Source organism: Pezoporus flaviventris, unplaced genomic scaffold (genome assembly GCF_033815535.1).
Source record: "Pezoporus flaviventris isolate CSIRO_AGI_PZ_B2104156 unplaced genomic scaffold, CSIRO_AGI_Pfla_v1 ptg000002l, whole genome shotgun sequence".
Taxonomy (NCBI): domain Eukaryota; kingdom Metazoa; phylum Chordata; class Aves; order Psittaciformes; family Psittacidae; genus Pezoporus; species Pezoporus flaviventris.
The window spans coordinates 81,756,236-81,782,855 of NW_026892550.1; the positions used below are offsets into that span (position 1 = coordinate 81,756,236).

Genomic DNA, 26,620 nt, shown 5'->3' on the forward strand with positions numbered 1-26,620 from the left:
CAGAGCAAATCTCTGACCCTGACTGAAGAGGCTGATCTTGTTTGGTTAGAGAAGAGTAGTGGCAGCATGGTCTACAGCTGAAACTCATTTCCAAAATCGGGGAGAAAGGGAAACAGATACCTTTCAGTGATAAGGTGAAATAGATTTAAGCAAACTCTGGGGCTGTGTACAAGGAGATCCTGGGTGCATCTATGTTATTGCTTCTAATAGTGCATTAACAGGAAGGTTGTGTGGCTAGCCTTCCAACCACAGAAGTGGTGGTGTTCCTTTTTGCAGTCTCAGTAAGTGCTTAATAATACCAAGCGATACAATTTAATAAACCCAGTGAAACCACAGGATTGGAAGAGAAAGTAGCAAAATTCAGGAACTGGTTTTGATGAACAAGCATGTTGCTTTTGGCCTTTTTGAAGGCAGAAGTGTCTGCTAGTACTTATGTTTTGGGTACAGGTATTGAATTTTCGCATCACGTTTGACTGAACTTACCTTTCAAATGCTTTTTTTTTTTTTTTTTTTGAGAAATGTACGCTGCAGTGCTCTGAATAAATTTTGACATTTAAAATGAAGACAAGACGTTAAAAAATGCTTAATGGTTTGTATTCCTCGTTCTGTTCTAGCAGTACTATAAATGTAGGGAAAGTGAAACATTGGATTCTTCCAAGATACATTGACAGAGTTCAGCAGAGCTCACTTGCCAGTGATGGATAACAGAGCTTTTCCTCTGGAATCTCTAGTGCCATTCCAGTTATTGGTGACCAGAATAGTCCAAGAAGAGTGTCCTTAAGCTTAGAAGACTAGCAGCTGATTTTGGAAGGCTTCTCTGTCCTCATCCTAGAAACTATTCCCTGTACTCTTCTTGCCAGTCTGTAATAGATAGTATAGAAAGGAATCGCTGCTCTTTTTAGGAGGGTTCACTTAACTGCAGGATCTAAAAACAAAGAAAGAAAGAAAACCCAAGCAGTAGCTTTTCCTGCTCATTCTGTTTGTGGCAGATTCAAACCTCAGGACAACTAAAACGCTGTTGCTTACCTTATCTGGAAACTGAACATTGTATAATAGTGTTCCATAAAGTATTACTAGATATGCCAAGATATTTTTAAATCTTTGTATTATTTTTTAGTGGTTTTAATAAAGTCTAAAGAAATCTGCACTCCTTTTTGTTTCATTCAACAGTGAACTGAAGAACTCAAGCATTTAAGTAATTAATGCTTTTGAACTTAGAAATGGTAAGGAAGCAAGTTTTGAAATGAATAATTTGGAAGGAATAAAAGTGCCTAATGGCATATTCAATACTTGGTAGTAAAAGTGGGCCTCAAATAATTGATTTTTAAGGACTGTAGGAGCAGCAATGTGTTTAATAATTTGCAGAGCCTTATTTTGTCTCTGGGACGTGCATTTTACTTAAGGAACAAGGTCACTAAAGAAAAAACTTCACATAAAACCTGAACACTTGATAATTCAAGAATTACAGATGTGCAGACTTCTCTCTTTAAATGAGAATAAGCTTGTTCTTAATAAAAATTGGGTCCCTATAATAGGACTGACTCCTTTTTATGTGAAAGGGAGGATGCCTATAAATGTATCAAATGCAGAAGAAACTCAGTGAATACAAGCAGTAGCTGACCTCTTTAGGCTAAAGACTTGAATTGTTGTGCCATAGCACAAGTTTTAGCTGAAAATTGTTGCTTGGGATATTTTTTTCCAAGTTTCAACAGAAATTCATAAGTTTATGAACAAGTCTGCACAGTGACAGTGTGTGGCAATGCGGTAGTTGAATTTAGCTTAGCACACCTACCTAGGCTGCTGCCTGTGAGGAGACACTGATCAGTTCTTTTTAGTGTAGACCTCTGACTTGAGAGCTTCAGTGTTGTGATGAGACTGATGAAATGATCTGTGTGGAACAGTGTAAAGAAATATGTTCTATATCTCCCAGCATCTGTTGCCTCAAATAACCATTGCCCAGGACTTGTTCACCCATACCATCAGACTTGGCATTTACATGCCTTGCGATTAGTTTCAGACCAATTAATGCAAACAGTTTTGCTCAATCTTTCCTAGGCCTTACCCCTTTAAAGGTGCTGAGATGATTAACTTCACTTTTAGACTGCTGGCTGGAACATACTTCCAGCTTTGACTTGATAATCTTCTCAAATCGTGTTGCCAGACCCTCCTATTAGTGGGTGAGGAAAGGAAGAAGGACCACGGGCATAAGAGGGCTGACCTGCTAGAGGATCTCCAGGCCAACGTGTGTGTGTAATAGATATCCACTAAACAGGGCTATTTTTCTAAATCAGGTGTTTGTAGGGTCATCCTACTCAGCTGGTTTCTTAGCCTGTCTTCCCCATAAGTGACCTTTTATTCCCACCCTAGCAAAATCCCTTGTTTTTCCAAGTACTTATAAGTAGTACAATGAACTGACACCAGAAACAACTTCTCATCCCAGAGATGAACCTTATTTTAATGAGAAAGTTCTTTATATGTCAAAATGAAAATGATAACCCTCCAAGAACTAAAGCCTCTTGATTGCACTAAAACTGAACCATGGGGCTTTGGATTCTATGGATACCCAGTGTTATAAATTATACTGACATATTCCAAGTCATCCAAAAGGTGGCTTTTTAAAAGCAAAGGTAGTTAATTATCAAGTGAAACATTTTTCATTCATCTCTGTACGTTGGTATTACCATTGCTCACAGCCTTGTAACACTGACAGCACAGGATAAGAAAATAATCTCTGGCTTTGAACTATCTATTTAAAACCTAGTGGGTCAGTTGCCAGCTGAATAGCTACTGCCTGTGGCCCCACTGCCAGGAATTACACTCTACTCTTGGAAAATATAGCATGTTTTTTTTCCTATTTTTGTTTTCATCACTAGGTACCTCTTTCATACCGCAACTCCTAAGAAACTTGTGCCGGGTCAACATCTGGACCAACACAATAATTGCTTCTTGAGGTTCTCTTCAGTGTTGTTTTTCTTATTCTCCCAGAGCTTGTTTACTGCAAGTTCAGGTGTCGCCAAACTGGACCAATAAGAACTATTTTCAAGCAGAGAGGAGGCAGTTTAGTTGAACTCTTGGGCTAGGTATTGCCTTTGTTTAGAAAGTAGAACGTGAAGTGGGATTCACAGCTACAATCCCATCTGCTACAGAGGTGGTTCATGTGTTGTCTTCATGGGTTAAGCTTTCTTTTGTTTACTGTTCCATGAGGCCTGTGAATAAACAGTTCATTTGGTTTCAAGGTAAGGAGGAAATCTGAGAACTTTGTGAGTTTCATGAATATAGGGAAAAGAAAGACTTGCTGCTTTTGGCTCTCTTGACTTTACCTTTTAGGGTGATGTATGCCAAGGCTTGGGCATCTATCCTCTCTCGTATTGCTTGGTTACATAAAAATTAATCTGCCTTGAGGTTAAATATGCATGTCTGACTGCTGGAAGGGGTATTATGTTAGGCTTAAAGCATCCCTCATGACTTCATCCTTGGAGATACTCAAAACCCAACTGGGCATAGTCCTGAGTAACCTATTCTAGCTGTCTCTGCTTTGAGCAGTGGAATCAAATTAGGCAATCTCCTAGTTTGCCCAACTGGGCATAGTCCTGAGTAACCTATTCTAGTTGTCTCTGCTTTGAGCAATGGAATCAAACTAGGCAATCTCCAGAGGTCCTTTCCAGCATTAATTATTCTGTGGTTCTGTGACTCACAGCTTCTTAATTTGGCCCACTCGTCAAATAAAGAATTTTATACAAAGTAGGCTGGTGCATTCCCTAATCAACAGCCAAATTAACTTCCCTAACAAAGAAAAGATAGGCAAACATGGATGCATTTCCCCTAGAAATGATCCTTCTGCATTCAAATACACTGATGTGAGGAAAGCTAGTTGCATGGTAGACCTCCAGTTGGTACTGTTAGGGTCAGCTTCATACTGACTCATGTTGTTGAATATAGCTGAGTTGGAACAGACTAGTTTTTCTTTCCATGCACATGATTTTAACTTCTTATGTTCAGTGAAGGAAGCCAAAAGAGGGGAACAGGCTGGACGTTGCTCAGTACTACATCTAGTCTGTAGAAAAGACTGCTGGGAGAGGGAGCCATCCAGCGTGGACACTCCAGCCACAGAGCATCATTGTATTTCTGTGAAAGGAGAGCTCATCTTCACTTCATTTGGTCATTAGTCCTCCAAGCATGGTGCATCTGAAGATTATACCCCAAACTTGTTGAGCTGACCTGAGGTAGGATTGAAATAGCTGTGGGCAGAGGTTGACGTGCTGTTTAGTTAGGAGGTGAAAAAACAAACCCACCTTAGATAATGGATTGGGTTTGTTTGCAGATGTTTTGCAACCACATCTACCTTGCTGCAGCTAGCTGTTGCAGTGTTGTCAACTCCTTACAGGTTTCTACAGTGCTTTAAATTCTTCCAGGGAAAACAGCATTTAATAGCAAGGTGCTTATTTTATTGGCCATATTGATTCAGTGTTACCTTGCACTTTAATAGGTAGCAATCCAGCCTGCCGAAGGGATCACCTCTTATATCCAGTGGATAATACTGAAGCTTGTCAAGGACATAGGTTCAAATTTCTTTACAGCTAGATACTGTGAACTTGCTGCTGTTTTTATTGTGTTTCTCTAACATACTAGCAGGTCTCAATCTATGGCTGCTTATAAATGTGCCAACAACTCTGGACTGAAGTAAAAGACATGTATGAGTACTCATCTTTCTGTTAAACTTGAAACCCCACTTGCTTAATGGCTGTATTACTGTCAGATCTGAGGGGTTAGCCAAGACACTAATGGAAGTAAAGTCACTGTTACATAGCATGTACACAAAAGGAAAAACAAAGCTCATTCAAGGTTGGATTAGAGCAATCCTGAGTCAAGTACACTGTTATTGTCTTTTGTTTTTAAGAGCAATTCAGAGGCACATGAAGTATTTTTTCTTCTTTTGGGATAATGGACTCTTGCATGGTATAATACAGGCTTGGAAGACTAGAACAGTACTTACCTCTTAAAGTCTCTGATGTAATTCGGTGAACTGATTATACCTATATAGCTTGTAGTCATCTTAAATTCCTTTATTAGCTGCGCAGACACAGATGTAGCATAAATTGCCTGAAGTATTCCTTCGCATAGCATATCTAAGCCTTCAGGGAAGAGCAACATTCAGATTTCATTTTCCAAAGTCAACAACATACAGGAGTGCACCAGCAGTTTTTAGTATACTGCTTCTTCATCCTGGTGCACTACCAAAGCACAGCTTTCTTGAAACTGTATGGACCTTGTATGAACCTTTCTCATTCCAAACAGCCGTTCTGTTACAGTGCTTACTTTTAGCCCTGCGCACATAGGCAAAATTCTGAAAGTCTGTTGTCACCTTCAGCTTTCAAGGGTGTAATTCTTTAAAATAGAGTAAGAAGCGAAATTTCATCCATCCTTGCAAGGAAATGGCGTTTCAAATGACTGGGGTCACCTCCCTCATCCTTCTTCCCACCCTGCACAACACATGCGTCAGAGGACAGGCGGTTATAGGAATGGCTACTGTACCAGCTTCTTGGATAGGAAATGCATCTTTCTGCTGTTAAAGATCTTGAAAGCTGATAATTTTGGACAGCATTATGAACCTTCAGTAAAGCTTTTTTGCAATGCATACGTGTTTGCATTCATGGTCAAGATCATTCTGGCTTGGCTTATTAATTATGTATATATTTTCATGTCTGCATATGTACAGTAATATCAAAGCACTGCACTAGTTTAGAGGCAAATCCTAGAATGTGGTCTGTTCCCTTTCAGTCTCAGAAAACTGTATTCTATTAATAAACTGAGTCTTTAATTGCTTTGGGCATTTAGCATGGGAGAGTGCTCTAGAACCCTGTTTCTCTGGTTTCAAACGTTGCAGTACAAAAGCTAACACACATTTTTCTGCAACTATCGAAGGTGTTCTGCCTTACTTACTATGTTGATAGAAATGGGTCAAGTAGTAGGGGAGATTGGGAGTGCTGATGGCAAGTTTTTTGTTAGTTTGACTAGCCTAACAGCCCATGGGAAGCTTCCATGTGAAGCTTTATTAGTCTTCTGACCAGAGACATTTTAATCTTTTCTGGAGAGACTGATGTATCCAAGTATCGTACTTGTTTCTTTTACAATTTGATCATGTGCATTTCTGATAGCCCTGATGCCGTTTCGTCCTACTGGTGTTGCTTGAGGTCAGTCAGTTTCCCATGTATGGCATTTTGATTCTTTCCTGGGAAGTGCAGTGTTCTGAAGCCCCTGCTGTACCCACAAGAAGGCCACTGAGATATGACCACAAAATACTTATCTGCTAATGAATGCACTGTGAAGCATTGTTAGCTCTATATAAGGCATCATATATTCCACATAATGCTTTATGCTTGCATCACATATACATGAAAAGCTACTTATAAGTGATGCTGCTCAGTTGGGAAAATGGGTGAGGCTTGAGTTTGGGGTGAATACTGTACTTCATGGCATCTTCCTTGGGAAAAAACAGTACCAAATTGTATTTAAAAGAGGAAGTGGAGGTTGGGGTTAAGGTTGAGGGGCATGATGCTAATCCTTTGAGACTAACTTGATATTTGCACTGATATTCTCTAGAAAGAACTAGACTTTACAGGATACAAATAAAATTAAATAGTGTAAAAAAAGTAATGATACAGTCTGGAGTCCTTTAACTTGAGAATGACCAATAAAGGAGAAATAGTGATATTTGTAATGCATGCATACATTAAAATGTGTACTAGAACTGGGTTGTAGATGTGGAAGAGGCTAAAGGTATCCCAGAATTGTCAGAAAAGGGTCTTACTTGCAGTATGTACCCTGTTACACTATTCTCTTGTGAGAATTCATCTGGCCATATGCAGTGGAGAGCTGTAGGCCTTCATAAAATTACGTACACACAATCTCCACTGCAAAACCCCTAAAATCCAACCCAAACCCAACAATATGCAGTTGTTCTTATTGGAAGGCCTAGGAAAAGAGAGCCTATCTTAGACTAGGAGAGCATGATCTAGCCTCAGTATAATGAAGATCAGGATGGGATGTGGCATTGTCCATAAATATGTATAGAAAAGGAAGGAAACTAGTGCATAGGTTAGTATCATCACAGGAGTGAAGAAGTATGAACTTGGACTGGAAATTAAAAGAAAGCTATTGATTATAAAAACAACTGGGTTTAGGAAGAAGCTTCTGAGTTGATAACAGGGATGGGACAAGAAGCATTACTAATCTCAGTTGTCACAGCATGATATGGCTCAGGAAACTGCTCATTTCTGTCAGCCTTAGATCCTTCTGTCTGCCCTTTGGTTTTGCAAATGAGTGTTCCTCAGTTATCCTCTATAGTTAGAGAGCGTAATTCAGTAGTTATCATAGAAGGTGCGTGCCCAGTGGTGGTGTCAGCCAGGGAAGGGAAACAAGCCATATTGCTCTCAGAATGGCAATGCCTGTAACAGTATGCTTTAACTTTTGGTCAGCTCTGAATTGGCCAGGCAGTTGGATTAGATGATTGCTGTAGGTTTCTCCCAAGTGAAATATTCTATTCTAGAAAGCCAGGGATGCTACAGAAATGAAGAATTTCTGTAACAGATTTGCTTTTTTACTGTGGTCACTCAGAGTATTTGAAGATCCAAATGTAAAAGAGTTTTCTAGTCTATACCCATAGAATAGGAGGTTTTTCATTTACAGTTAACCAGTTCTCTTGGGCCCATGGAGAAAAGGCTACTTCTGATAATTTCTGGGATGTATGCATGGGGAAGAACAGGGAGGTGGAATGAGTAGGCATATGGATTTTACTGATGGTCATGCTGTGGTTCCACCACCACTGTTGGCCATCCCTGATTTACAGAGCTGTGCTGCCAGTCCATTCTGGCTGACTGAGCCTGAAAGCAGGGAGTAGATGAAGAAAGTATTTCTTAATTTCAGTATTTTTCTTCTTAAAGAGAGTATGTCAGTCTGATTCTGAAGTTACTACCTGCCTTCAGATAAGCTAGCAGCAGCCTGTTGGTATTATCCCTGAGAAAGTCACAAGGTGCCTTTAGTCTCTCTTCCTCCTTCTACTTGCTGCATTAAAAGCATTTTAAAAAAGGGTTGTTCTGGCTAGTGCTGAAATACCAGATGGAGGATGGTATTATGAAATAAGGGATTATGGAAATTGTTCAATTGGAGCCTGAGGTCCAGAACTGAATTATCTGCCAGTGGAAAACCTATGAAACAAATTCCAGCCTTCAAGCAGTGCAGTGACAAAGCAGTGCATCAGGGCTGGGGAACCGGGCTAGTCCCAAGTTGTGTCACAGTATGGTAGCTCTCTGTAGCCACTGAGAGCTTGACCTATTAAAATGATGCCTGTAGATGTCTTGCACAAAAGGTGACTGTAGATTCCTTGGTGGGGATTCTCAGACCTGCATTAAGTGAAGAGGGTGCTCATGCCCTCTCACAGGACAACTTTCTCTGCCACGTAGCTGGGAGGTTCAGGTAAGGATATCTGCCGGAGTTCCCCATATATCCTTGCTGAATGGCCTATATTCAAAGGAGGATGGAATAAAAAAGAACAGACAGAAAAGTCCTTGGGAATGAAAGGCAAAGAGAGAAGCTTTTCTGTGTACTTGATACTTGGAAAAAAATCTGCTGAATGATGTTCTTGCACATAGATTGGATTAAATCTCTGACTAATTCATACCAAGTCTTTTCATGTCCCCACCAGTGCAGCTGTATTTGAGCAGACTAGTAATGTCTGCCTCAGGAAGCGAGGACTGCCATCTTATTTCAGAAACTGCTTGCCAAAGCCTCAGGGAGAGGAGAGTAAATCACAAAACCGCCTCCACCTCTTTCCTCTGTAACTGATTTCCTAACAGATTTTCATTTGCTTGAGGCACTGAGCTTGGCATGGTCTTTGCTGAGAGAGGCATCTCCTCTGCATTTGGTGGCTGGAGGGGAATCAGTATCTGGCCAATTGAAACTAGTTCAGGGTTTACTGAGAATCAAATGTCCAGCCAAGTGCGGAACATACTGCTTGGTTACTATTTTTGATCTATGTAACACTATGTGCAAATGATATAATGTCCAGAGCTGAAAGTTTGATGTTACAAGTTTTGTTCTTGCCATACGCTATCCAGGATTACTTTTCAAGGTTTTGGTATGTTTTGTAATTTGAGAAAATGTAGCTTCTTTGTTCTACATTTTTGTCATAGTTTAGCCAAAATGGTAAATAGGTTGTTTGCTTACAGTATATTCCTGACTCCTGATAAAAGCTTTCCTTGTACCTATGAGGAAAATGAATGATAGGAAGTATTAGACACATGTGATTGTGTAATAGGGATGTATTTTCATTAAGCTGCTAGATTTGATCAGCTGTCATTTGACAGGCTCACAATGAAGTTTGTTAGTTGCCAAGGATTGGATTTTGCTTTGCTTTTTGTAATTATTATTGTTACTAAAGATTGTGCAAAGGGTGGGTATTATTCTCTTTGGAAGAGATCTGTGGGACTTGTGGAATAGACCTAAATTAAATTATCTAATTTATTAAATATATTATGGGATTATTGCATGTGCTTTCTTCTTGTGATCTAATGAGTTGGGATTTAGCATCATTTAGATTGAACACATTCAATATCTTTTCTGTTACCCAGAAGCACCGTGCCTTACAAGTGTAGACAAATATTTTCTACCATGAAAATGAGGACTAACTCCATACTGAATCTGCCAGTCATTCCAGAAAAAAAATGATCAGAACATAATGGAAACCAGTCTCTTTCTGGTTCCCTTCAAATCCTGCTTTGTGTCCTGTTGGAACTCTGTTCAGCCAGTAGTGTTCCTGCTGAGGAGTGTAATTCTCTGCCTTTGCAAAATTAAATTAAATTGCTTAATGTTATGGTCTAATCTAGTGACTAATGTGGGAGGACAATACATGCCTGTGGTGGCCTGCGTAGCATCCAGAAACAGCCTGCTGCATCTACCCTTGATCGAGTTCCTTGCCATTGCCATTTCTGGTTTTAGATATATACAGAGACTACCTAGCACACATTTTCATGCATAACTTTAAAGGAGAAAGGAGGGCTAGGTGTAGTGATTTGAGCTACATGTGTAGGATACACCCATCAATGGGTATAAACACACTGTGGGATTTTGTTTGGCAGCAATGAAGCTTGGTGGATTTGGCCTGCTGGTTGGCCATGCATGGGCTGCGGAGGCAGTGGCAGATTAGAGCATATGATAGCTGGGATATAGAGTGCTGGATATATAACAGTGACAACTGAAAGCGTATGCAGGTAGTAAAGAAGGTGTTGGTCCTCATCTGGAGATGAGACCTCAAGATGCTATCACTGTTTGGACCTTTCTGGTTAAGAGAAAGGAAGTGCAGTTCTGGAGGTCTGGGTGTAAGGTTCCATTTTTTAGGTGTTTTTTTGAGCTCCTGTGTGTGTATTTTCCTAGTAATTATAAAGGCAAGGTTGCACCCACAGGTTGTGGCATGCTCCCAGCCCTTCCTGGACTTGTCCTAGAATAAAGCTTGGGATTTGTTTTGTTTTTGAAGATGAACAGCTTCCAAATGAAGTGGTTTGTGTGTTGAATAAATTTTTATGGCTCTTTTATTCAAATGATTCTTTTCTTTGGTTTCTTGGCTCCCAAAGGAATCTTGTGAGATCTGCATTAGGAAAAAAAAAAAAATATCCAGAAATTTTAAGTCCTTCTGCTTTCTATATTCAGTCTTCCTCCGCAGAAACAGGATATACATCCATTAAATAATCCATTTGAAGTGCTCTGTGAAGTGGGCTCAATTTGTGCTGCCATAGCTAGTTGAGTGTGAGTGGAGGTTGTAATTACGAATCTTTTAATCCTATTTTCTTATTCCCTTCTCCACCGTTTCCTTCAAGGAAGTGCCTGCCTCTCTTCCACACCCATAGTAGCTGAGAGTTGGAAGCAGCACAAATAAAACTTGCTTTCCCATGTACATTTGTTATCTCTGTAACCAGAATGGGTTTTTTCTTTGTTTTGTGAGAGTCTGGTGTTTACCCAACCACTGAGGAGTGAGCCTTGGAGTTAAAACTGCAGGCAGCCATCTGCCTTCATTAGGGTAAATATGGTCATGGATGATCACTCTGAGTTTGCCTCTGAGGGGCTAAGATATTTCTCTTGATGACTTAACTGAAGGTGGCGTTGATAAATTCAGCCTCATTTAGACACTGCAGTTCTACATGATTAGTAACCTTTGTTCTGCGTAAGGCATGATTAGGTAATAAAAGGGAGAACTGAAGCACGTAAAGGGAGACAAGCACATGCTACATTAGATGCTAGAGCTTTTGATTTTTCAGATCTCAGGAACCATTTGACATGCTCTTTAAAGAATGGTATTTTTTTTCCCATTTGTCACTTGCAGGTCATGTGGTTGTGTCTCTCTTTGTCCTTGTTGATTATCTTTCCTGCATTAACTTTTGTGATCTTTCCAGTCTGTGTTTTGGTACCAGGTTCTGACAGATAGAAGCCTTCACTTATAAGTGTATAAGTTGTGTTCATGTAAGTTTCATTAGGAAATTCTTTTGAGATCTCCTCTTCCCTTCCTGCCCCTTTTCTTTAATATAAACATAGGCTCTATTTGTTTTCTCATTGTGTCAGGGAATGGCTTGTGGCAATCAATGTGCTGGCAGAACCTGAGGGCCTCAGGGCACTTGGCTCACTGTGCTGCAGAAGTCGTTACAGTGTGTTTGTAGTTTCCAGTCTTCCTTCTCAAAATTCCTAGTTGGGTCAGAACGACGTTCTCATTCTCTAAGGTTCCGTTAAGCTTTTCTGAAAACCTCCTTTTCCTGTGGTGTAGCATATTGGCTCAGAAAGGTGAATCATTCCATGTGCTGTATGAAATCACAAGCTGTAGATCTTGCTGTGCTAAGGCGACCGATTTGTTTGGTCCCTGTTTTAAAGTCACAGAAATAAAGTTTTGTGAAAGTGTCATTCCAGTGATTTTATTTTATTTTTTTTTTTTTAGGGGGTTTTATGGTTATTTTGTTTGTTTGTTTGTTTGTTTTTTTTGCATAACCACTTTCCTCGGGTTATTTGATAGTGTTTGAAGATCTCTGGGTAAGTCCAGCTTGTAAAACTGGGTGGGAACTAACTTTAGGCTGGGTTTCTATTTTGAAATATAAGGAACAGCTTCAAACCACTTCAGATGAGGGATTGCCATTCAGTCTTTTTGTCCTGTTAAGTGGTGGAGTGAGAAGCCTCCATGTGCTTCAGTCTGGTAGTGAAGTCACTTTTACCTACTGAGGAGGGATTGTACGCTTACCTTAGGAGTGGTATATGTGTTGCTCATCAGAAAATACAGTCCGACTGCCTGCATGTTTGAGATACAGTCTTATGCGAGATGTTTGTAGACTGAAGGCTTCCTATATTGAAACAGCTGGATTTGTGTTTTGAGGACTTGTGTTTTCTCAGGAGGCTGTGTAGGAGATGCGTGGGTTTTACCACCCAGATGACAAGTGGAGCCTTTGCTGTCTAATGGGAGTGTTGCTCGTATGACTTGCTGTGTCAATGGCCACAGTCCATAAAGTTCATTGTTAGTTTTGATTCTAGTGGGATGTAGTAGTTTTTACCATTGGAATCAAAGCACATTTACTACTCTGAGAAGTAAATTTTTCTTTTGATGTGCATGTTGAGTACTGTGTGCTTCTTTACAGCACAGTGACAGTCTCAAGCTATAAAGAATGTCCCCAGCTTCCTAAACATACCTAAACATACTCACCCCAGCTGGTGGGTTGGTGCTAGTTGCATAGGGATCACTGCATTGGTTATTGGCCACCCAGTATGAAGATCTGTGCTGTAAAGGGATCTCCCTAGTATGTGTCTGTATCGGGCATTTAACGTAGTGGTGATTCTTGAAACTTGTATTCCAACACAACAGCTACCCTTATCATCTTATAAGGGGGCAGCTACTTGTTCCTTAGTATAATTTCCTTTTGTTCTTTTCTTCCAAAAAAAGAGATGATCAGTTTCTTGGTCTTTTACGTTGGTGTTCATTCAGTGTAGGGACTCTGCTGCGATCAAAGAGTTGTGTATGACAGAGCAGCAGAATATATTTGTTGAATTCATAGAGATAAAAGGTTTTATTTTGTAGGTTTAATGTTTTCAGCAGCTCGTTGTGGCACTTAAGAGCATAACATCAACAACATGCACAGTTTTCTTGAGTACCTGGGTATGAATTTGGGACGCAAAATATTATCTGTAATTGCTTCTGTATGTGTATGTTTCCATGTTCTTGGATATAATCTGTATTCTTTTGAAATCATTACTGGATTGTGGTTTTCTTGATGAGAGAATTCCATGAACTGTTTGTATGTGTGCCTTTATCTTCTCCTTGAGAATAGATTCTTGTATTAGCAACCAAGTTCATATTTGGTCTGCTTCTCCCACTTTTGTCCTAGCTTGGGAGGGAGGGTAGAGACAGGAAAGAGATAGAGACCCAGGAGACTCCCATATGGTGAGCAGAAGCCCACCAGATCAGATTGGACAAGAATGTTAAAATACAAACATCTTTTTGCCAGTGTATTTGAGTGTTGAATTTTATGAATGGGGGCAGATCTAAATTCCATCTTAAACCATACCGTGGACAGTGCTGGTGGGTCGTGTCTGTCCCCTGTCTTCCCCCCCCCGCCCCCGTACAAAAGGAAGCGGCAAACAATGGCAGCCACACCTTTGTCTTCCTGCTTTTACATTCTTTGTCTGCATGATACAGAGCTAAAATAATTGACAGTTCACATTTTAGCTTTTCTTATCAAAATTGTCCTTTTTTTGCCATGTGTTCCACAGTCTCGCCACTGCCCTGAAGTTGCACTTATTGATACCCATGATCACTTAGAAGGACATGAACACATTGTAGTCAAGGCTATCCTTTAGTTTTAGCTAAAAGTAAAATAAATCAAATCCTGGAAATGAAAGCAGACATTTTCATCTGTTGGAATAAAGACTTCTTTTAGTGTGGCTTCCTAAAGAAGGGAGGCTTATGGGGTTGAGCCATTTGTCCATCTGCTTTTCAGTTCATCCTTAATTTTTGAACAATATCATCCAGATTTGACAGGGAATAAAAATCTCAAAGGTTGTTGGTTTCCTACAAGAAAACTGATGGCTGGGTGGAGGAGAGAGACAAAAATAGGTGTCCCCACTGTTTGCAGCATAATCTTAATCATCTGTGCTTAGGCTTTTCCTAACCAAGTTGTAAGTGTGTACTGACTGCCTAGGTACTGCAGTAACCTCAGAGTTTCCAGAGCGTGATACTGAGCATCACTCAGGCAGAAGCTGAGGGGCCATGAAAAGGAGACAAAGGGCATAGGGAATGTTTCTGGGGAACTGAGAATTTTAGGGAAAGGATGAAATCAATGGGAAATTTGGGCTATTGGAGCTATAAGTAGTTTTATGAGTGATGGACCAACTTGCTTTCAGATTCCATACAGTACTGCTGCAGTTTGTTGATCTCTGACTTCTTTTGTCTGTCAAGGGTAGATCTGTGGTGTTTGCCTGGCTGTGAAATAACAAGAACGGAAAAAAGCATTTACATTGTGCTCAGAGAAACTCGGCATTTGAAAGTAGAGCTGTACAGTTACTTTGGCAATGTTTTATTCACCCAAAATGCTGTTTTAAGCTAGACAGGACAAGCTGTGAATTTAGATGGAATTAACCCAATAGTTTCTGCCAGGGAAAAAACAGAGAACAATGCTGGAAAATACACTTCCATAATATTTTGTTTTTTCCAGGCACAAGTCATTAGTTGAATGAGCACTTTTAACAAAATCAGGATGGAAAATGTGTGTGGGTGGGTGGTGGTGTGTGTGACCCCTATGGGGGGGGGGGCTATTTGCCTGGAATGTAGGAGCTCTGCATTTGCAGCACTTTCTGCAGGAACATGAATTTGTACAACCAAATTCATTACGTGAATCACTTGCAAAATCTCTTCCTATCTTTTGCATTTGACAGAAGTAAGGCATTGGACTTGTACATGCATTTGGTAAAATATTCATATTCCTGCATCTGTGGTGACTGTGGGAAGGAACCACCACCTGGAATTATTCATTGCCTGTGTCTTCAGTTTGCGTTGGTTTCAAAGAAAACTTGTCCTGGGCAAGTGCTGGAGGTCTTGAGCGTACTTGCAGTCATGAGTCAGTGACAACCTCATGCTATTATTGTAAATAGCAACATGAACACTGTTCTTGCATGCTTTTTTTTTTCATGGCCTTTGTCTTTCTCTCCCAATGCTCCAGCCAAGGAATTTACAGAGCTTCTGAGTCAGCAATCAGCTGCCTCGAGACAAAACATGCTGGATACTGCAGGCTTGCAGAATAGCCAGTAAGGCACACAAATACCCTGGATACCTGGCAAATAAATCTTGCCTGCCCTTGCTTTCCTCCTGTAATTTCCATGTTCTCTGACATGTTGCTCACGGGTTCCAAGCGCTTTGGGTGTTTACATCAGGAATGCAGAGTTATGGGGAGGGACTTGCTGTGGTGACTGAAGCCTCAGTATTTGACCTGTGGGCATAACTGACTTTCACAGCCTGTGTGAAATGGGTTGTTGGCAGAACTGCTGTATTAATGTGCCGCTTGGGTTGTGCTGCATAAAATTACCTGCTTTTGCAGGTTTGTTTCTTGGCTTGGCAAACCTTGTACACAAAGCAGGAAGTTCCTAGAATGAAAGTAGGCTGGATTTTAACTACGGGATCTTTCTTGAGCAGTGCAGAAAGAGTGCTTCTTCACGTCTTTGAAAAAGTGCAATAGAAGCAAGAGTAAGAAATAAAACCTATGTTGTACTTACATCTAGATATATCAGTAATGGACTGCAGACTAACAGCCTTAAATTGCCACTCCACTTAATTTAGGTCATATAACTTCAATTTTTTTCTTTCCTTAGGAAGTGTCAGTCACCTGAAGCACTGGTATAAAGTGAGTGTTTGGGTGGTAGTGGAGTGCAAGATGTGGAGGAAACACAAAGTGGTATTAAACTTTAAGGGTTGTGGTGATTGAGGCATGTAGTGTAATAAAAACACAATAAAATACCTACAGCTTAATACATCACACTGAATTTGCTCCTTCAGTGTAAGAGCTGATATATTGGAGCTCTTTATAACATTCCTAAGAGCAGAAGAGGAGATACAGGCACAGTGTCTTAGACCTCTCCTGGAGTGCAGTGGTTACCCTGAGCTGCAAGTCTGAAGCAAGTTTCCAGCTTCACAAGAGTGAAGTTAAGATTAAAAATAAGGAAAGTAGTTTCATCCTGCTTAGTGAGCAGTACTGATACGGACATGGCATCGCTATCAGCCAGTTAGAAAACCAGCTTCATGTGTCCTGAGGTATCTGAGGCAGTTGTCCTAATAAAGTCAGAATCGTACTCTCCGGTATAACCCATTGTTGTACTGTGGTTTCTGTAAGAAATATTATTTTTAATAACAAACAATTTACGGCTGTATATAGTGGTTTCCAGGCCTCCTTTGCTATTTCTAAACATAAGCAATAAATACCTTGTTAGGTTGAAATGCAGGAGTGCCCAAATAAACTGCTGCAGAACTGTTATGCAGGAGGGGAAGAGACATGAGCTGTAATGTTTTACTTGGCTTTCTGTCTGCTGAGAGCAGGAAAAGAGCTGGTGAGAATCTAAAAGGTTTTATCCAAGTCTGCATGTTTCCCTTTTTCTTGCCTTAATACCCTTTGCAAAAAAAGCCCCAACAAAGGACAAAAAGCAACTCAAATGCTTTCATTTCCATAGTTCCCACATACGTTCCCATGCAGCCCGCCTAACTGAAGGCAAACATAAGTGCTCTTTCTTTGAGAGCAGAGTCTTATGTATAAGAGAAAGAAAGAGGTTTATTATATATGAGAGAGAGGGAGAGAAAGTATCTATTCTTCAAACAAAATCTGCTATTTGTGACACAGTTCTGTAGGTCTTCAGGCTGCTTCTGAGGGATCCCAGAAAAGCAACTGAGACTAACAGACCTTCTCTTAGCATATTTAATCTGCTGAGGATCCCAACTGCCACCTAAAACTTTGTAGGGACCTGCTTATTGAAAGAAGTTGAAAGCCACAGAATAGAGGAGGCACTCTGAGAATCTCACAAGAATCAGCCACATTTCACTCTAACACTGCTTATTACCAACAGGAATACATGCACAGGCTCTAGGTAAGACAGATGCGTATACTGCTTGATGCAACACAAATAGGTTTGGGGTTTTTTTTCCTTTCTTCAGTCTTGACATCTTTTCTTAACTTTGATTGCTCTCAGCAGGTTTAAATTCTTCCTAGTGTTGCAGAAACCATCACTGGGTTTGTTGTGTCACTGTACAAAAGCAGTGTTTGCAAGGGCTGCAATGGAGGTATCAGCTTGTGCCATACCAACCTTTTTTCTCTTCTCTTTTATCATGAGCAAAGACACATGTTCTTTTAGGATGAAAGAGCCAAAACTTATTTTACTGGTGGAAAACGAACTGCTTTATACTTTGTGGTGGTAGTGTTTTTTAAGACAAGCATGTAACCTTTACTGTGGTGTTACCACAGTGACTGTTACAGTAGTAAGTCTGCATATTTATTTTTTTTAAACATCCACCTGTTTCCAGCCATCGCACAACATCTGCCAGTTTAACTTCTCTGTTGTTCATGTGAAATCAGTTCAGATGAAACTGTCTAGGGACTGGCTCAGGTTAAAGCATTTTGTGATTTAACAGAGGTGGCATCCTCTTCTGTCTGAGGTTCAGTGAGCTTCAGAAGGCTCTGCTTCAGTCAGCGTGGGTAGGTTTGACTGACTTAGGGCTGATGTGTTACTAGTTCCTGAGAATCTGGGCTCTCAGTTCAGCAGGCTTAGAAAAAATTTTGAAAAAAAAAAAAGCAGGCTCAGTTACATCTTTTTTATTTTATAGGTTAATAATGCTCATAAACCAGAGGTGAAAGTGGCTCAGCAGACCAACATCGGGAAATCTGGCACACTGGAAGACAGCAGCTGCCCCTCAGGGCAGCTGCCAAGTGTGAAGCATGGAGGAAAGTAAGAATGAGAAGGTGAACCAGGCTCACGTTCTCTTTGACAGATTTGTCCAGGCTTCAACCTGCAAGGGGACTCTTAAGGCTTTCCAAGAGCTCTGCGACTACCTAGAACTAAAGCCCAAGGACTATCGTTCTTTCTACCACAAACTCAAGTCCAAGCTCAATTACTGGAAAGCCAAAGCCTTGTGGGCAAAATTGGATAAAAGAGGCAGCCATAAGGACTATAAGAAGGGGAAAGCATGCGCCAACACGAAGGTAAGAGATCTGTTCACAGTCGTCAAGACAACTATTACCCCATTTGACTCTGGAGTACACAATGTCTTGATGTAGAAAGATGTTTGATTGGTGCCAGTATAATCAGTATAAGATATGGGAATGCTCTCACACATGCTATTTATAATATAGTCGTGATTTGTTAGCACTTGACTTTTTTTTTGCTACTACCAGATTTGACTGCCAGCCTGAATAGGGGAGGTTAAATGGAAATTCTTGGGAATGACCAAAATGTTTGTAATTCAGTGGGAAGCAGCCTGCAAGTTTCAATGTTTTACGTTTCTATGGCATTAATACTACAGATGCCTGGAAAATCTTAATTGGTAAACCTTGAATCTTGGTAGGCTTTTCTTTTTATTTTTCCTTTTTTTTTTTTTTTACTAGACAATAACAGGCATATGAAAATTGCTGTTGGAATCTAGGTACAAAATATGTGTGTTTGGAAATTCCCAACTTTAATTTGAAAATTCTCATGACTCTCTCAAGAAACGAGAACTTTCCTGCCAGTTTGGGAAAGTACTCTATTTTCTATTAAAAAGGCAGTCACTTGTATTCCGTGTTCAGAGAAGAAAAAAAATGCTGTGGAAACTTGTATCAGTTCCTTTTAACAGATTGGTATGTGTGGTATTTACTGCAGCAGTTCCTGCTTTTACGTACACACCCTACTTTTTTCTTTAACCAGGATTATTGTGGGCTGGTATTTATGTGCTGCACCCTTGTTGGACTGCATGTTATGAACTTATTTATTTGTTTTGTTGTAACTGAAAGCAGTTCTTTATATCATTCATAAAAATGTGAATGGAATAGGTTATTTCTGCAAATAATCATACACTCTTTTAAAAAAGGAAAATGGTATGGGATATGATAAAATTAGAACAGGATTCTGGCCACCTCCATTGAAGACAACAAATGCTGCTTCTTCTCTTGAATATTCATCCTTAGGAGAAGGAAGTATCTTAATAGGAGGAATTAATGACTAATTCCTTAATAGAAAACTGAGGGGGGGAATATATCCTGTTTCAGTTCTGCCAGTCATTTCAGATCTGTTTACTGAAGTTTAGTTTCTAGCTAGATATTAGAACCTTAAGTTAGTTTCTTGATTGTTTATTCTGTTGGACTTCCTGGTGGCTATTTTCATATGGATGGTGGTATTTGTTATTGACTACAATAACACTTGGAAAAATCAGTAATGGGCCAAGGTGCACTTGTTCTACGTCTTGTAAAGATAACACTTTCCTCAAAGTTTACAGTGGGTACATCAGATGAAAGGTAACAGTGCATATAGATTAACTTGGAAAACATTACAACAGTTGGGCACCTCTGGTAATCACAGTGGGCAGTAGCTGCAACACTGCAGAAGTCCAGCCACTGTTAAGGTTTATGGTTTTCAGACAGGATAAGAAAAGAAGGGCTTACAGGAAGTTAAATGTAGTGATTTTTGTCTACATTTAGGAATAAACTTTCTGAGCACTCTGTGAACATCATGGAGACAAATTCAAAACTCTTTTCCTGAAAACTGACTGCACTTTTTTATTCATTGTATTGAGGAATTTATTTTGAATGAAATGTGATGGGTACAACTGAAATAGGGTGTTAAAGGCTGTGAAATGAAGGCAGGTGGCTTGTGTTTTAATAAGAAGGAGACTCAGAAAGCTCTGAAAGAATGTAGAGGTATTTTAACTTATTTGAAGTAATAAACCAAAAGAATGATTTTTGCATCTGGGCTCTGAATGTATCTTAGTGGGCAAGACTGTGTTTGCTACCACTGAAGAAAAGGTTGCTTTGATAATACAGATGCAACATGAAAGAAGAGATTTAATGGAAAAATGAGTGATTTGGGTAGTGCTTGATTACGAGGACATTAAAAAAAAAATTAATAAAAAAGGAGAAGATATGAGTGGAGGTTTGACACCCAGCTACAAAAGAGAATAAAGGAAAAGAGGGAGAGGAATGGAGGCAAGCCAGAGAGTAATTTGCCAGTCTTTCTATGAAGCTGTTGGTGAGATGCTGTATAGAAACACAAGTAAAAAGGGTGGATGGTGAATAAATTAAAGGTAGCATCCTCCTCTGCCTCAATCCAGAAATATATAGGACTGTGGATTTGGGATTCACGCCATCTTGAGTAGTGAAATTAATATCAGAGAGAAAGTGATATTTGGTTAAAATATACTTATTAGCATGTGTTAAAAAATATATGCCTGTGATAATAAATATTTTTGTATATGTAAACTTTGTTGAAATCTTTAATGTAAATAAATTATAAATATATGTATTCTTTATGTATTTTTCACATATGCTTCTGTTAATTACTCGTTTCCTATCCTAGTAGTGTCTGCCATTAAGTTTATATGTAATTCTGAAGAGATAATCATAACTATTCAAAATAGAAGCCTTTTGTAAAACTGAATAATACTTTATCTAGGAAACTAGCTCACTTAGTTTTATATTCGTAATGTTTAAAGTAATTTGTAAAACACTGATTAAAAATACAAACATTTAAGTGGGCATGTGGAGGTGATAGGATTTAAAATAAGGATTAAGGTTTTACCTGTGTTATCAGAACAGAATTCAGTCATTTCTTTAGGAAGCTCAGCCTCTCTACACTTGAACATTATACCAGTTTTGAAGTTTGCATTCTCTGTAGCATACCCCTTATCTGCCCATTTAAAAATCAGTCAGGGATGAAGTGCTGTGACTGGTGTTGGGCAGTTAGTGCCTCACATGGCCAGCGTCCAAATTAACCAGAGTTCCGATAGTCAGCATTCATGAAAGCAAGGCTTGGATGTGATGGGCTGTTCAAATGTAAATAGTTACAAATGGTGCTCTCTCTTCATCGGTTATACAGAGATTACAGGATTTCAGTTTGCATTTAATGTTCCATTACCATGGTGGTGTTACTGGAAACTTCATATAATCGGTCTGAGAGATCTTGAGCAAGAAGTGTTTCTTGAGGGGTGAGACAGTTTTAGTGCATGAAGTTGCAGCGGTTGTTCGTTGTCATTGCAGGAAAGGGAACAAGGAGCAACAGAAGCTGTTGCCTTTATTTACTTGGCTGTACTTGACATCCCATGTAGTTACTGCTGCCTGTGCGAGTATCAGAAGTAGGTTTCTGTGAGAGATCTGCAGCTGGAAGAAGCGCGAAGAAGGTGGAAAAGGGTGGAAAAGGGTGCAGAATCTTCCATTTTTAATTGTGCTTAAATCTCACTGTGTTTTATAACAACATAATTAATAGTTTTGTGGTGCTTAAAAAAGGCAACTTTTACCATGAGTTATTTCACTGAGTATCGCATATTTTTCATCAGGGGTCTTGAACATAACCTGCATGTTGTTTACCACATCCTTGTGTGTGGGGAAGGTTGTAGAGGAAAAAAATATTTACATTTCTGTGACAAAATTGCAGGCAAATAATTTATAATTTGATTATGCAGCCATGAGTTTGAATAGGCTGATTTTAGTACAATTCCTTTGCTGTTGTGTACTGCATCATATCTACTTCATATGAGTAAAGTCATCAGAAGAATTAAAATCACTCAGCTCAGTGAGATCTTGTTGCTTATGGAACCCAGTCTCTTTGAAAATTGTAGCTGTCAGACAAGCAAAATTGCTACCTGGAAAAATGATACACTCAGCTCATTTTCTTAAAAGTTAAAAAAAAGAAAGATGTAAGTGGTGTTTGAGAGTTATACTTACCTATAAAGAAAGCAATATTAAGTTGGAAGAATATATTAGATCTTAATTGATGATCCTCTTTAACAAATGGTAAGTTGGGACACATGTTCAATATGCAAGTCTATTTAGGAATTTAATAGCTCAGTGGTTGGGCTTGCCTTTTCTCCCGTATGCCTTCAGGTTGCTGAACCTACTAAAGAAGCAGTGCTGTTATTCTACCCTTCCCTTTCCTCAGGGCTTGGATCTTTGCCCTCAGATGTACGTGACATCTCATACAGTAGCCATACTTTGAATTCACATGTCAGTTGTTATGTTGTCACTGCTGTAACTGGACTGTTTTATTCATCATTCAGACTTCATATTTGCAGTTTCACATAATTTGCAAAATTTATTCCCCAGAAATAAAACTGGTGCAAATGTGGCAACCTGTAAAAACTGGCATTTGGGAATGACCAACAAAGAAAGAGCTTTGCTTTGGAACAGGCTGATTATCAGAAGGTTGGGTTCTGATTAAGTTTTAGTGTACTTCAGATTTTCTCAGAGCTTTGCTGTCCAGCCATAAGGGTATTTAAGGATCTGGAAAATACTCACATGGCAGCAGCTGTCGCCACTGTAGCAAGGTCTTTATTCTGGTGGTCTGTTTTATAGAATCATAGAATATTTAGGGATGGAAAGGACCTTAAGATCATCTAGTTCCAACCCCCCTCCCATGGGCAGAGACACCTCACACTAAACCATATCACCCAAGGCTTCGTCCAACCTGGTCTGGAACACTGCCGGGGATGGAGCATTCGCAAACTCCCTGGGCAACCCGTTCCAGTGCCTCACCACCCTAACAGGAAAGAATTTCCTCCTTATATCCAACTTAAACTTTCCCTGTTTAAGTTTTAACCCGTTCCCCCTTGTCCTGTCTCTACAGTCTCTAATGAAGAGTCCCTCCTCAGCATCCCTATAGGCCCCCTTCAGATACTGGAAGGCTGCTATGAGGTCTCCACACAGCCTTCTCTTCTCTAGGCTGAGCAGCCCCAACTTCCTCAGCCTGTCCTCATACGGGAGGTGCTACAGTCCCCTGATCATCCTCGTGGCCCTTCTCTGGACTTGTTCCAACAGTTCCATGTCTTTTTTATGTTGAGGACACCAGAACTGCACACAGTACTCCAGGTGAGGTCTCACAAGAGCAGAGTAGAGGGGCAGGATCACCTCCTTCGGCCTGCTGGCCACGCTCCTTTTGATGCAGCCCAGGAGACGGTCGGTTGGCTTTCTGGGCTGCAAGCACACGCTGCTGACTCATGTTCATATACTCAATAGAAATGAAAGTACAAAAATGGTATAACAGAATAGACTGGTACTATATTCCTGTGAATGCACATACCCATTCCAGCTTGCTTTGTGGATCTCAGTTTTTGTGGGTAAGAAGTGTCAGCTGACTATCTTGGCTTTTTTATCTTAAAAGTAATGATCTTGCTGTACACTTTGTTTCTCTGACTCTGTATGTTTACATTCTGAGGTTGTTTAATAGGCTCTGATAGTGTTTGTGGGTAGAGTGGAAAAAGATAGGAGATGAAAGTCCTTTGATATGACAAATGTTCAGTTGGAGAAAACATTTTGATAAAAGTTATCTAGTCACACAAAGTTTGTAGTTACATTATTTTTGCTTTCCTGAGGTTTTCCTTTGCTGCCATAGAAGCACCAGTGTAGGCGTAAGTTAGATGCTCTGACTTAACTCCTGACTGTGCTACTCTAAATGATGACATTTATAAAAATATTAGCATCTCATGTATTTATCTGACATAGCCATTGCTATGCTTCTCACTGGTGATGAGGAATTTTTACTATTCATAGAATCATAGAATAGTTAGGGTTGGGAAGGACCTTAAGATCATCTAGTTCCAACCCCCCAGCCATGGACAGGAACACCTCACACTAAACCATATCACCCAAGGCTTCGTCCAACCTGGTCTTGAACACTGCCAGGGATGGAGCATTCACAACCTCCCTGGGCAACCCATTCCAGTGCCTCACCACCCTAACAGGAAAGAATTTCCTCCTTGCATCCAATCTAAACTTCCCCTGTTTAAGTTTTAACCTGTTACCCCTTGTCCTGTCACTACAGTCCCTAATGAAGAGTCCCTCCCCAGCATCCCTATGGGCCCCCTTCAGATACTGGAAGGCTGCTATGAGGTCTCCACGCAGCCTTCTCTTCTCCAGGCTGAGCAGCCCCAACTTCCTCAGCCTGTCTTCATACAGGAGGTGCTCCAGTCCCCTGATCATCCTCGTGGCCCTTCTCTGGACTTGTTCCAACAGTTCCATTCCTTTTTATGTTGAGGACACCAGAACTGCACACAATACTCCAGGTGAGGTCTCACAAGAGCAGAGTAGAGGGGCAGGATCACCTCCTTCGGCCTGCTGGCCACGCTCCTTTTGATGCAGCCCAGGATACGGTTGCTTTCTGGGCTGCAAGCGCACACTGAAGCCGGCTCATGTTCATTTTCTCATCGACCAGCACCGATCTCTTCTCTGCCCAGCCTGTAGCTGTGCCTGGGATTGCTCCGACCCAGGTGTAGGAGCTTGCACTTGCCATGGTTAAACTTCATGAGGCTGGCATCAGCCCACCTCACAAGCATGTCGAGGTCCCTCTGGATGGCATTCCTTCCCTCCAGGGTATCAACCGACCCACACAGCTTGGTGTCATCGGCAAACTTGCTGAGGGCGCACTCAATCCCACTGTCCATGTCAGCGACAAAGGTGTTGAACAAGACCGGTCCCAACACCGATCCCTGAGGGACACCACTCGTTACTGGTCTCCAGCTGGACATTGAGCCATTGACCACAACTCTTTGTGTGCGGCCATCCAGCCAGTTCTTTATCCACCGAGTGGTCCATCCATCAAATTGATGTCTCTCCAATTTAGAGACAAGGATGTCGTGTGGGACAGTGTCGAACGCTTTACACAAGTCCAGGTAGATGACATCAGCTGCTCTACCCCTGTCCATCAGTTCTGTAGCCCCATCATAGAAGGCCACCAAATTGGTCAGGCAGGATTTCCCCTTAGTGAAGCCATGCTGGCTGTCACCAAGCACCTTGTTGATTTTCATGTGCCTTAGCATGCCTTCCAGGAGAATCTGCTCCAAGATTTTGCCAGGCATTCATGAAATTTTTCTCAAGAAAGGTCAGCTTAGTCTTTGGAAGATGAGAGATGGATGGAATCGGGGAGGGAGAAACCTTCAGAATTACTGCTGTTCCCCAGCTGCATACATAGCTTGGAGATTATGCCTTGGCAGCTCTTCTTAAAGCAAGGATTGCAAATGGGCAGTTTACCTGCCTGTTTCTTCAAACTTTGCTGCTGTGATATGCTTTATTTTCATGTTGTGGTTACAGCTTTTATGTATTAGTGGGAAAACATAGCAGGTAACAATGGAAGTACATGGTAGGTAGCAATGGAAAGACATGAACTTTCAGCTTATGTTGCAGACAAAGAGCACTTAGTCCAAAGAGCTGTGGATGCTTGGAACCTATGGAAAAAATGCCTGTTTCCTCCTAGGACTGTAAAGTTACTCTGTGCTGGTTGTTTTGCAGTGTCTGATAATTGGGGCTGGACCCTGTGGCCTTCGTACAGCCATTGACCTGTCGTTCCTGGGAGCCAAGGTGGTGGTCATAGAGAAGAGGGATGCCTTTTCCCGCAATAACGTGTTGCATTTGTGGCCATTCACCATACATGACTTGAGGGGTCTTGGCGCCAAAAAGTTTTATGGCAAGTTCTGTGCAGGATCCATAGACCATATCAGTAAGTACAGCTACTGCTAGACACAGCAGGACTTGTTCTTCACAGGGGAAAAGAAGGGGGGGGGGGCATGGGTTAACTCATTAAGATTTAGCCTGTGCCAGCTGTTGCTCTCAAGTCCTTATGGTACAGTTCTTTTTTGCAAAGCACAAATTACCTTTGCATTGTGCTTTTTCAGCCTATACCTAGATATGAAAGAAATATGTTGTGTCATGAGATTTTAATAGATGTATTATCTGTTGTCTTTTATATCATTCCAAGGCATATATTTTTCCTACACTGAAAAATGGGTTTAAGATTCAAACATTTTTCTTTTTTTTTTTTATTTAAAGGCTAATTTTCCTGGTTTTGCTATTACATTCCTGCAGCTGCCACATTATTCTCTTGGCCTTTGTAATCAACTTGTAAAGAAGAAAAATGCTTTTGAACATTCTTGTGAATGTTGATGTGGAAAAAGGAGGAATTTTGGCTTTGTAAATTTTTGGAAGAGTGATGAAGATATTTTCAAGATCACTGTCATCTTATGAATAAGTTTTGATTAAATAGAGATTTACATATTAAAATTGAGAATAATTGTGATGATTCTCAAAATCTGCAAAATCAGTCTCCTTTGAAAGCTGAATGCTTTGTTGGAGCAGGAGTTACTACTCAGTTTTTCTTTCAAGAATGGCATGGCACAGCCAGCTTTTGCTCACCAGTCTGTGTTCTCCACGGTGCTTAAAGTGACACATATGCACAGTTCTCCACTGTGCATAGAGTGGGAAGCATAAAATGACACAAACATAGTAGATAAGGTTTGATTTCTTGTCCAAAGCCAAACCTGCCCTGTTGTTGTTGTTGGCAATGAATAATAAAACTGGAGTATCTGTGGAACTTGAGTCTTGCACTTTGCTTTTCC

At 40.5% G+C, this 26,620-nt stretch overlaps 2 protein-coding genes across 28 annotated transcripts in view; both read left to right on the top strand.

The window, feature by feature from the left end:
* LOC133264792 (aldo-keto reductase family 1 member B1-like) overlaps nt 1-8,856 on the top strand; it is a 134,430-nt gene extending 125,574 nt beyond the window's left edge. Inside the window, exon 10 of the mRNA XM_061444757.1 lies at nt 8,796-8,856. Coding sequence (XP_061300741.1) covers nt 8,796-8,841 — 46 coding nt within the window. The 3' untranslated portion in view covers nt 8,842-8,856. The remainder of the gene's footprint in view (nt 1-8,795) is intronic.
* The window catches only part of MICAL3 (microtubule associated monooxygenase, calponin and LIM domain containing 3), a 183,882-nt gene that overhangs the window by 56,601 nt on the left and 100,661 nt on the right, over nt 1-26,620 (top strand). For all 27 annotated transcript variants that reach the window (XR_009741767.1, XR_009741769.1, XM_061444685.1 and 24 more), the window contains exons 2-3: nt 17,879-18,254; nt 25,518-25,725. Coding sequence is in view for 25 of the 27 variants with exons in the window: in XM_061444685.1 (XP_061300669.1) it covers nt 17,991-18,254; nt 25,518-25,725 (472 nt within the window). In the remaining 2 variants the exon portion in view is untranslated. The remainder of the gene's footprint in view (nt 1-17,878; nt 18,255-25,517; nt 25,726-26,620) is intronic.